Source organism: Furipterus horrens, unplaced genomic scaffold (genome assembly GCF_987537825.1).
Source record: "Furipterus horrens unplaced genomic scaffold, mFurHor1.1.pri manual_scaffold_1, whole genome shotgun sequence".
Lineage (NCBI taxonomy): Eukaryota > Metazoa > Chordata > Mammalia > Chiroptera > Furipteridae > Furipterus > Furipterus horrens.
The window spans coordinates 85,109,906-85,122,974 of record NW_028327171.1 but is presented as its reverse complement, the minus strand read 5'-3'; the positions used below and the strand labels follow the sequence as shown (position 1 = coordinate 85,122,974).

General features: G+C 36.6%; 1 protein-coding gene across 1 annotated transcript in view; it reads right to left on the bottom strand.

Annotated features, from left to right (window-relative positions):
- The window catches only part of DCBLD2 (discoidin, CUB and LCCL domain containing 2), a 106,611-nt gene that overhangs the window by 80,720 nt on the left and 12,822 nt on the right, over nucleotides 1-13,069 (bottom strand). Inside the window, exon 2 of the mRNA XM_090276100.1 lies at nucleotides 2,129-2,356. Within this exon, the coding sequence (XP_090132226.1) occupies nucleotides 2,129-2,356 (228 nt within the window). The remainder of the gene's footprint in view (nucleotides 1-2,128; nucleotides 2,357-13,069) is intronic.

Below are 13,069 nucleotides of genomic sequence, written 5' to 3'. Positions count from 1 at the left end.
ACATGGTCCACCCATTACTTTCGGAAGATGTATCTCAATGTCTGACAATTTCCTCCTCTTACTCCCTTTTCTTTTTTTAAAATGCCATTTATATACAGGCATACCTCAGAGTTATTGTGGGTTTGATTCCAGACCACTGCAATAAAAAGGTATCGCACTAAAGTGAGTCATAGGGGTTTTTTACTAGTAGAGATTCTTGCCTTCAATTGGTAAAAAGAAAAAACAAAAACCTGCAATATTTGTGAAGTGCAACAAAATGAGGTATGCCTATATAGTTTTTAGGGTTGGTACGATGTGTTTCTCTAGCTCTTTTACTTCCTGTAAACTGCCTATGTGCTTGATCACATTGTGGTTCATTTTTTTCATTGTTGTTGCATGATTGCTTGTGTACTGTTTACTCTCCACTGAATCAACTCAAGAAGCATTTGACATCCACTTGTCTTCTATTAGTGTTACAGTAATAGTGGTATTTTAGATCCTCAGGTACTTGAGCTCCTAAACACTTATTCAATACCACATAGTTATGGCAACGTGGGTGATCAAGCTACCAGGTTAATCAAGAGTTGATTGAGGGACAACAGAGGTTACTGATTAATAGTCAGGGAAGCAGAGCAGGAATTGTACCTCTGGTAGATAAGAGGCCAAAAAGTAAAGAGATAAGGGATTTGACTCTAGATGTAGAAGAAGCCAGAGGATGAACAAGATGCTTAAAAGAAGAAAATACTGGGTTCCAATTCTAGTTCTAAAAAGTATTTAACACATTTCTACCAATAAATGTTTCCAAATAAACTCAGAAAGTTCACGAGTTCACCAAAAGAGCCTTACAAAATTTTTCATCTTTCTTGCTTAAGAGAAAAGTGCTGCTCTCAAGTCAAAGGTTCCTTAGTGGACTACAAAGTAGATGATCCTGGGAACTTCTAAAATGCTGAGGCATGGGTCCCACCCAATCAATTCTGATTCAGTACGTCTAAGGTTGGCCCTGGCTGGTTTAGCTCAGTGGATTGAGCGTCGGCCTGCGAGCTAAGTGTCGCTGGTTCGATCTTCCAGTCAGGGTACATCAGAGAAGGAAAACTCTGACTCCAAAAAACCTCCGCTGCCTTGCGGCATACCTCTTCAGGGGAAAGGCTAAGGGAGTAAACCCCGACAGAAAATCCGGAGCCGGAGTCCCTAAGGCGGTTTGACGTTGTAGTCAACACCGGCAACTCCTGCGGCGCACCTGAAGCCAAGCTGTATTGACTCCGTCTTTCCCTTGGATCCTTCAGCTGCGAAGAGAGGGGGGGTCTGCTGCATGGGCAACAGCAGACCCTCCATATTACCCTGCCCAGGCTCTGTAGCTTCAGCGTCATCGCAAGATGTCGATTCAACACGGGAGGAGACAGATACGATGTCACTCCCGAGTCGGACTGCACAGCCATTCTCGGCGGTGCAGATAGACTCTTGAGAAGCTACACCATCGTCTCTTGAGACGGACGGCTGCCGACGACGTCTAAGGTGAGGGTCAAGTATATAGCATTATTTAAAAGTCTTTCCAGATGAGTCTAATAAGTAGCCATAATTGAGAACCACCGCTCCTAGGTAAGGATAACAACAATAACAGCTAATATTTACTAAGTGTATGTATTGTATGTTATGTACTGTTCTAACCGCTTGATACTTATGAGTTCACTTACTATTTTATAAGTGAGGAAACAGAGACATCAGGTTACTTGCCCAAGGTCACAGAGCAGAGTTAGGATTAAATACCAAGAAGTTTGGACCAAAAGTCAATCCCCTTAATAACCATTATATACTGCCTCCTAAGTGTGAATTATATTCTTTAACTGTAAAAACAATGATCAAAGAAAAACAAAAAAACATGAGATAATTAGCTTTCTCCTTCTTAAGAAATATATTACGGTGGAATTTTGTTACAAAGGTACAAACACAGGTTATTAGAAAAGTAAATAGAGACAAGAATCTTCTCTTCCCAAAAGATTCAAATTTGAGATTTTCACACATGCTTTCTATAATTTCCCATGTATCATTCATACAGCATAGTGTTTTTCAATGTTAAGTATCAAAAATTGCTTTAGTTTTAAAACTTGGAGCAATAGTATATTACATATATATACACAAGAGAATTTCCTACCTATTTCAGTCCTGCTAACTCCAATTCCATTATAAATTCTCAAGTAATTAAGGTGACAAGAATCAGAATCTTCAATGTCAAAGTCGCCAAATTTGATGCGCACTCTATCTCCCATCTTTACACGAATTTCCCATTCACAAACGGTGCTGTTGGGATAGGTCTGTGGGTAGTTTATGGATGAAAGAGTTCCACTTTCGGGGCCTAGTACAGTATGTCCACATCCATCACCTTTAAAAAAGTTAAAAGAACAATAAATTATTTTTACATCTTTAACTTATACTGTAAATAATTAGGATTTTTGTAAGGATTTAAAAATATGTATGATATTAGATATTATATACCACCAATACCCTCCTTATACAAGATAAAAATAGATGACATAGTTCTTAGTAAATCTATGCACAGGAGCCAAGAGAAGCCAGGTTAGGTCAAAATAATCAATTTATGAGTTCAAAGAACTTTTCAATATGAATTGGGAAAGAAGTAAACATAACTTGGCAAAAAAGAAATATATACAAGTGATAAATCCAATCTTTAAGAGTATCAGTTCATAGTAATTTTTTAAAGTAAATGTAAACTATAAAAATGAAAGTATGTGATGTGCTTCATCTATTTATTTACAAATATCACAAACCCCTTCTAAAATCTGTGTTTCTAAAAACACTTAATATATACTAAAGATTATGCAATCACTGACCATATTACACACTGCAAAGCACTCCCTGGAGGCAATAAAGCAATAGTTATTGAAGTTTAATTTTATATTCTACTGAAATATGACTTTTTAGTAATTCTTCTCCAAAGCCTCACTGTTTCCCTACAAAATGACATGCAAAGATTAACTTAAATACCTATTAAAGATTACAAAAAAATGACTTTCACATGTTTGTATCCAGCATTATTTGCTCTAGAGATCTTTTCAGCAACTACATATGGAAACTCAGATGACATATTGTTTGTAAAAATTAAAAACATGCATCCTTTCCTTTATCATAAAATTAGTTATTTTACTGAGCCGGAGGCACGTAACGTTGATGAAGAGGTTTCAACTCCTGCTTCAATTGTACAGTTTAGCATTCTTTGATGACAGGATTTAAATAAATTCTTTCTACTAGGAAGATTAATACATCCTTTTAAAATGATAGTGTTTTCTCCTTCAAGAGAACTATTGATAATCATCATCTGGAATAATTCAGTACTTAAACAAAAAACAATACTGAAAGTGATGCTGCTGGGTTTTAACCTTAATATGGATATAGATGGCTATAATACCTCTTCAGAGGAAAGGCTAAGGGAGTAAACCCCGACAGAAAATTCGGAGCCGGAGTCCCTAAGGCGGTTTGATGTTGTAGTCAACACCGGCAACTCCTGCGGCGCACCTGAACCCAAGCTGTATCGACTCCGTCTTTCCCTTGGATCCTTCAGCTGCGAAGAGAGGGGGGGTCTGCTGCATGGGCAACAGCAGACCCTCCATATTACCCTGCCCAGGCTCTGTAGCTTCAGCGTCATCGCAAGATGTCGATTCAACACGGGAGGAGACAGATACTATGTCACTCTCGAGTCGGACTGCACAGCCATTCTCGGCGGTGCAGATAGACTCTTCAGAAGCTACACCATCGTCTCTCGAGACGGATGGCTGCCGACGACGACGAATAGAATTTTCTATTATCTTGAATTATTTTTAAGAACAGTGTAGTGCTGGTGCCATTTACTAAAACAGATGAAAGCTTTAAAGGACTATGAATAAGACCCTAATCTAGTATCTAGCAAGCAGTACTTGCAAAATAAATGTTTATTAACCTATGAAAAAAAAATTCAAACTGGTCTGAAATGTAACTTTAATGAAGAAACAACTATACTTAGAGTCTAATAACAATGCTTCAAATCCTTTGTTGACAAAAAATTTTAATTCTCAAATACATGTGAGTATTGTTACTTAATCTACTTTTAAAGGTCAGTCAGTACTAGCAATCTGGTTTCCTAAATAAATCTCTCTCATATAAAGCTTAGCTTTTTAATCAATGTGAAACTTTACCTATCTTCTATACCTGCTTTCATCCCACACACAAAAACTAAGCACAACAGCTCAATAATATAATAATATATAAGGATGCCATAAAATAAACACATGAGTTTTTGTGATATATCATTTGATATTTTGCAAATATGAAACTTTAGAATGTGATACAACTCAGAGGGGGAAAAATAACCACAAATTTCCTCTGAAACTACCATGAAAATATTTTGAATATCTGTTGGATATCATCTAAATTGAAAACATAAAGATATACACCCCTTATTGTGAAAATAAATGAACTGCAATATAAATAACTTTTAAACAATCTAACACTTTTTTTCTCAGAGGGAAAAACAACTATCCTGAGATAGAGTTTCTAACATTATTAAACTAGTCTAAAATGTTCTCTTACTATTGAGAGGATAAAAACATGCATTCTGGAAGTGTTTCAATCTTTAAAAAGTAGCCACTGAATAAACGAAATAACTCAAAATATAAATGTATTTTCTTTAGTAAACAGAAATTAAAGCAGTTTTTTAAGTGATTGGAAGTGTTGATGGATTTCAGAAAGCCAAGATATTCCTATTAACAACTGAATTATTGACTTAGTAATGGCAGATTGTCGCATTTAATATATTCCCCATCGGCTGTTATTTAACTTAGGGTTGTGATTTTAAAATGATTATTATAAAAAGTATAAGCAGAGTGTTAGTAGTAATTTTTTAGATGTCTTTAAATTCATATTATGTTTGAGTCTCAATAAATACACAAACATTTCTTGCCCTTTCCTCCATAAAGCATAATTTCTACACAAGTTAACATAATAAATACTAACTGATGAAAAATAGGACTTGAATGTGCATGATGAAGAAGAAAACAATTAAAATGGAGCTGTCTTTTTAATAGTATTTTGTGTAGAGGAAGGGTGTGAAAAATCCACAAGTAATGTGCTAAGAATGTTAAAATATATGGAGTTCAGAGCTTCCTCCTCTCACAAACGATACAATATGCACCAAAAACCAAAGTTAAAGTCTCAAATCTAGTTCACTGAACAAGTTTGAATGTTTCATATTTCAAAGACTATTTGATAAGTTTAACCTGACCAGCTAAATAGTTTAGCTGGCCTGGCCTAACACCCACTGCTATGAAGTATATGTTTAGAATATTCCAGTTCAAAAGGGGACACTAGGCTTACACATATTCACTAGGCCGGTTTTAAAATGCTTTTCTCTGTTGTTTTACATTGTGGCCCTATACACACTATCATTCCTGACTCTATATTTCTGATGCACTAAAGGGTCCCCACCGAGTACAGTCTGAAAAACACTGTACTAGGCAAACAAAAATCATAATGTTGGATTCTCAAATCAAAGAAAGACCTTATCTCTACTTTTACCCCCAAATTAGAAAATGTGCTCCTAATTCATTTTTACAGTTTTTAACAGTAAAGCCTATTATTCTACACCAAAATACTTAAATATGACAAAATATTTTAAAGTAAAACCAGTATTTGGAAAATATTTTTATCAACAAATCATCTAATATACAGGGTGGGGCAAAACTAGGCTTACAGTTGTTCATATGAGAAATAATACAATATTTAATAAGTAATAATACAAGAATAACTATATTTTGTGTACTCACAACTGTAAACCTACTTTCACACCCCCCTTCCGTATTTAGAGCAATGGTTCTTAACTGGAGTCAGTGCGGGGGTTGGGGTGTACCCCAGAGGCCTGATTTTACCTCTCATTTGGCAATGCTGAAAACATTTTTGTTTGTCACAACTAGAAGGGATGGGGTGCTACTGGCATCTAGTGGGTAGAGGCCAGGGATGCTGCTAAGACATTTCACAATGCAGAGGACAACTCCCCCCTCCCGCCTCTAGAGTAGACTGATCCATCCTAAAGTCAACAGTGCCAAGGTCCAGAAGCAGCAACTTAAGAGCAAAGGCTGGGCGATCTCACACAAAAGATCCAGGTTCACTCTTGGCTAGGTTTCATTTGGCCCAAAGGTAATATACTCTATTTACTATGGGTACAACCCAGAATATAGTTTCCCCTCAAAGGCCAGCAGTTATACTATAGTTTTATGTCCCCACTTCCAAATTTTTAAAACAAGTAAATGCAATGCTTTACTTTTGTTTAAGTTAAAGAAAAAATATACATTTTTATTAGTCTATAGCCCTCAAATGATTTTCTTCTGGCTCAGGCACTCTTAACATTAAGGGGAAAGTGTTGCTATTAGGGTCATGAGTAACAATCCCTAAGTTTTCTGCTTAGCTTTGTACACTGGAAAGAATACCGATCCATGGCCAGTCTGCGTTACCTACTATTTTACTCATTTTCACAAGGCAGAATTGACAAAAAGAGCACAACTACTACTGGAAACTTTCAAAATGGATATCATACAAGCAATCCATACACTCTCGTCAACAATTCCAACATCACCAACTCTTTCTCCAACTCCATCACCACCTCCACTGTCAACTTCCCCCTAGATGGTCTCCATCAGACTATAACTGACCATAAAGGGTAGAAGCATGACAATGTAATTTCTAAATTTTATTTCAGTGGAGAAAACACACTGGAATTTGATCTTACCGCTCCTTTGCTAGGCTGCAAGTTTATCTAGGGATTACTCACAGAACATGTGTTCACTTCCTCTGAGGAGTGTAAGGTCAGATGTGTTATGCCAGCTATAAATCTTGATATCGTTCCAAGAAAATAACTGAATAATTTTTTTTCACTCCTTATCCCCAGAGAAAACAGAAGGAACATAAAACATTTAGATGACAATGAATTAATACAACAAAGAACACAAGGCTTATTTTAGACTTCTCTAAACTTCAAAACAATGGGTTTGGGGTTATTTTTGGATAAATATATGCTTATGATGTTGATTTCATATGACCCTCCAGTCACATTACTACTAATAAATAATATAAATTCCTGCTTGTTGAATTATAATATATTAATATGAACACAGTGCACAGTCTTAAAATATTTTAACAACAGGAACACAAATGCAGAAAGCTTGCACAAATATGTCAAAACTGTACAGCAGCATAATTTTCATGGCAGTCGTCATAAGCTATGAAAGATTTATGCTTTTTCCATGAGCTTCCAATGATTTCTTGATCACTGTGAAGGTGCATCTGACTACTTCCTCTAAGTGCCACTTCTATCACATCTTATAATACATCTATGAAATCTTATAATCAACTGGAAAATAGACAATTAGAGTGTAGAAAAGTATTCAAAAGAATAACTTCCAAGTCTTAACTAATACATCCACTTTTACTTGGCTACAATAAAGACTTTTTTTTTTTTTTAATCCCCACCCAAGGACATGCTCGTTGAGTTTAGAGAGGGAAACATAGACGTGAGAAACATCAGTTGCCTCTCCCATGCACCCTGACCGCAGACCGAATCTGCAACCATAGCACGAATGTGCCCTGAACAGGAATCAAACCTGCCACCTTTCGGTTTGTGGAACAATGCTCAACCAACTGAGCCACACTGGCCCGTGCAATAATAAATATTTTTAATGTATTATTTAGCACTATAAATTTTTATACCAAAAGCATTATATCACTATAAATCTTAGATAATTCAAAGCACTTCTTTAATTTCATTCAATATTTTTATTTTTTTAATGTATCGTTCATTGTATTTATTTCCATTACCATTTAGTCCCGTTATACCCTCCTCCCCCAACAATCAGCACACTGTTGTCCATGTCCATGAGTCCTTTTTCCTTTTTGCTCACTTCCTCAACTGCCTACCCTCCCACTCCCACTTAGCTGTAATCCATGTATCTATGAGTCTGTCTCTATTTTGCTTGTTAGTTCAATTTGTTCAACAGATTCCACATGAGTGAAATTAAAATAATATGGTGTTTTGTCTTTCTCCAACTGGCTAATTTCACTTAGCATAATTTTCTCCAGGTCCATCAATACTGTCTCAAAGGGTAAAACTTTCTTCATCATCATCATCTTTTTTGTATGGCCTAGTAGTCCATTGTGTAAATGTCCCATAGTTGGTTTATCCACTCATCTACTGAAGGACTCTTGGGCTGCTTCCATACTTGGTGATTGTAAATAACTCTGCATTGAACATAGGGGTGCTTATGTTCTTTCAAATTAGCATTTGGGGGACCTTCGCATATATTTCCAGAAGTGAGATTATTGAATCAAAAGGTAGATAATTTTTAATTCTTTGAGGTATCTCCATACTGCTTTCCACAGTGGCTGTACTAATCTGCATTCCCACCAACAGGGCAAAAGGGTTCCCTTTTCTCCACATCCTCACCAGCACTTGTTTGTTGATTTATTGAGGATGGCCATTCTGACAGGTGTGAAATGGTATCTCGTTGTGATTTTAATTTCCATTTCTCTGATGATTAGTGACATTGAGCATCTTTTCATATGTCTATTGGTCATCTGTATGTCCTCTTTGAAGAAGTATATATTCAGGTTGTTTGCCCATTTTTAAACTGGATTTTTTTTTTTTTTTTTTTGGTGTTGAGTTTTATAAGTTTTTTTATAAATTTTGGATATTAACTCCGTTACAAGATGTATCAGTGAATGTGTTCTCCCATTCTGTGAGTTGTCTTTTTATTTTGTTGATGGTTTCCTTTTTGTTCAAAACCTTTTTTGTTTGATGTAGTTCCATTTGTTTATTTTTCTTTTGTTTCCCTGTCTGGGAGATATATCTGATAAAATACTGCTACATGCAATGTCCAAGCTTCTGCTGCCTATGTTTTCTCCTAGGGTTTCTATGGTTTCAGGTCCAACATTTAAGTCTTTGATCCATTTTGAATTTATTTTTGTGTGTGGTATAAGAAGATGATCTAGTTTCATTTTTTTGAACGTATCTGTTCAATTTTCCCAACACCATTTACTGAATAGACTATCTTTAGCTCATTGTATGTGCTTGCTTTCTCTGTCAAATATTAATTGACTTTAAAGGTGTAGGTTTATTTCTGGGCTCTCTATTCTCTTCTATTGATCTATCTGTTTTTATGCCAGTACCGTGCTGTTTTGATGACTATGGCTTTATAGTTTCGTCTGATATTAGGCAACAGGATTCCTTCAACTTTGTTCTCTTCCTGCTTCTCAGGATTGCTGTTGCTTAAGAGGGACATTTTGTGGTTGCATATAAATTTTTGAAATATTTGTTCTAGTTTTGTGAAATACATCATTGGAATCTTGATAGGAATTGCATTGAATCTATAGATTGCTTTGGATAGAATGAACATTTTAATGATGTTAATTCTTCGTATCCATGAACACAGCATGTGCTTCCATTTATCTGTACCTTCTTTTATTTCTTTCTTCAGTGTCTTATAATTTTCTGAGTACGGGTCTTTTACATCCTTGGTAAGGTTTATTCCTGGCTATTTTATTCTTTTTGTAGCAATTGTGAATGGGACTGTTTTCTTAATTTCCCTTTCTGTTAGTTCTTTATTGGCATATGAAAATGCAACTGATTTCTGGATGTTAATTTTGTATTCTGCTACTTTGCTGAATTCATTTGTCAGTTCTAGTAGTTTCCTGGTGGAATCTTTGGGGTTCCTATGTACAGTATCATGTCATCTGCAAATTATGACAGTTTTACTTTTTTCTTTCCAATTTGGATGCCTTTTATTTCTTCTTCTTGTCTGACTGCTATGGCTAGGACTTCCAGTGCTATGTTGAATAAGAGAGGTGAAACCGGACATCCCTGTCTTATTCCCAAACTTAAGGGGAACGCTTGTAGTTTTTACCCATTGAGTATGATGCTGGCAGTGGGTCATATATGGCCTTTATTATGTGTAGGTATATTCCCGGTAATCCCACTTTGCTGAGAGTTTTGATCATAAATGGGTGCTGGATTTTATCAAATACTTCTTCTGCATCTATTGACATGCTCATGTGACTTTCATCCCTCATTTTCTTTATGCAGTATATCACATTTATTGATTTGTGAAAGTTGTATTAACCTTACATTCCCGGAATAAATCCCACTTGATCATGGTGTATGATCTTTTTGATGCATTACTATATTTGGTGTGCTAATATTTTGTAGAGGATTTTAGCATTATGGTGATCAAGGATATTGGCCCATAATTATCTGTCTTTGTACTGTCTTTATCTGGTTTTGGAATTTGGATAATGCTGGCCTCATAAAATGAGTTTTGGGAGCCTTCCCTCCTCTTGAATTTTATGAAATAGTTTGAGAAGGTTATGCGTTAGTTCTTGGAATGTTTGGTAATGTTGACCTGTGAGGCTATCTGGTCCAGGGCTTTTATTTGTTGGAAGTTTTTTTTTTTTATTATTAAGCTTCAATTTCACTAGGTGTAGTCTGTCAATTCAGAGTCTCTGATTCTTCCTGAATTAGGTTTGGAAGATTGTATACTTCTAGGAATTTATCCATATTGTTTAGGTCCAATACTGCATAGGATAGATAAGCATTGGGAGCCTAAAGAGGGTCACTGTGGATATTTTTTAGGAAAAAAAAAGGTAGCTCCCAGCTTCATTCTAATTTAAGCCCAATGTGTGATAATTTACAAAACTGAGTAATGTAAAGGAATGTGAGATTTATAAATCCTCTTAAACCCCCACCAACCAACCACATATTCTGCTTAGAACATAATGTGAAATGAATGGGCTCTGGTTTCATAAAATGAAGTTAAATGTCCTATCTACCACTCACTACAACCTTGAAAAGGCAATTTATTGTTGCTAAACCTCAGTTTTCTAAAATGGGGACACTAACAATTCGAACCAGATAGGGTAAGAATCAAATGAAATACTGTATGAAAAGACCTAGTATGGAAAGCTTAACCCATAAGAAAGTGCTCAATAAATATTAGAGGGTACTATTACCATCATAAAAGGCCAGAAAGGCTCTGCCCATCATATGTAGATCCAGCGCACTTGGTCACAACCTGACTGAAGTAAAAGAACAATGGCGCAGTGGTTTAGAAAATTTATAGCAGCTTTAAAGCCTCAAGTGTGTCTTGTGAAAAGTATGAATCCATTAGAAAATAATTCTCACTAATTTATCCTATGACCTCTACTTCACTTCAGTTACTCTCAGGACTACAACCTGGACTTTTTTTTTACTATTATGAACTGCTCCCAACTCTGACATCTCAAACTTTGATGTCCTACTCTACTGGTCAGTCTCCTGACCTTTCAGCTCTTACACACACTGCATACTTTCTGTGAACTTGGCATTTCTCTTTTCTCCCCATCTATTAATTGTGTCCTTCCCTCATTTCTTTCTCTACCCAGCCCAGACCTCATATCTACTGGATTAACTACACTCTTCTGGTGCAGTCACTTTCTAGCTACTATGTTCTTTTTGAGTATCCTGGCAACCCCACTCACCCCCGCCCCCTGCCCCATCACCCACCTAGATCAAACGATCTCTCTTTGCCAAGAAGCTGAGCACTACTGGAAAAAGAAAAAGAAAAAAAATCCACAAAGAATCCAGGGGATATGTGTCATTAGTGTAATGGGTTCCAATCTCAGATGAGTACTCAAAGTCACTTAGTAGTCTCTTATTCAGTGATTCTCAAATTTTAGTCTATTCACTAAAGCTGTCAGTGCCTGAGCTGCCAAGAGACAACAGATACTTTTTCTATTCTTATCATTTGGGACCCTTCTACAGCAACTGCCATTGCTAGCCCTTCCTGCCCTCCCATTTTTCCTCCTTCCTTCATATCTTCCCCTCCCTCATTCTTAAAACTCTCCTTCCTTGTTTTAGCTCTTCAACTCTCTAATTGCAACTTCTCTGGCACCTTGGCTGACTTGGCTTCTTTCTGCTGATGCTGCTGTTTCCCCATTCTGTATTCTCCCTGAGCAATTTCAGCTACTCCTATGAGTTCAGTTACCACTGAAATAGAGAAAGCTCCAAAGCCTCCAACCTTTATCTCAATCCTCAAACTTTTCACCTACTTATATATTAAGCACCTCTGCTAAGAAGCTCCACTGCATTCAAACTCAATGTGTCCCAAGTATTCAAGGAACATCTTCCACATGCCAGGCACTTTACTAGGTGCTACAAGAACAAAAATGACAGACAAGGCCCCTGTCCTCATAGTTTACAATACAGTAAGTCATTTCATGGATGATGAGTACTACAGGGAAGTAATGGGAACTTTATGGGTGTGTGTGTGTGTAGAATAAATAGCAATTAACTAGAGAGATACCTTGGTTTGGTGAAGTGGATAGAAAGCAGGGAGAACCACATTTCAGAAAAAAAATTTTTTAAAACATTTTAACCTTTGCTCTCTCAAATTTAACTGGTCATACTTTCTATCTCCTCAATATCTCTAAACAAGTCCCTCTGAACAAGTGCAGGCCCTTGTTTCCACACTTCCTAATCTTTCCTCCCTCTAATCCATTGTCCATACTCCTGCCAGTGTTTCTTAAACACCAATACGGTCCTGTCCCTTATTTAAAAATCCTTCCATTATTTCCACTGATGATACAATAAAAGCTAAATTCTTCAGCAAGAATACAAAGTCTATTATAATCTTTCCCCAATTCCCCTTCCAGTCTCATTTTCTGACTTTTCCCACAGCCTCTTTGCCCCAGCCGTGGAGCTATAGGTGCCTCCATGCGTGCTCCATGTTCTCTCCTCTGGGCCACTGCACATGCTATTGCACTCACTTCCTCCTCTCAAGCACCTAGTGTTCCCATCTTTGTGAAACATGCTGGAAGTCCTGGTCTTTGTCTCCATTTCTATTATCAAAATCTCTTTACTGTACTTAATATGCTTAATTACGTATGCACATTTATGTCAGTTTACCATACCAAGCTGTAAAATTGTTAGGCAGGCATACACATAGAAAATAGGGCACACTAGGCTCTTAACACATATAATAAACCCAAATTAGCCAGTGGTAGGCACTTGATAGGCAAGTGATTT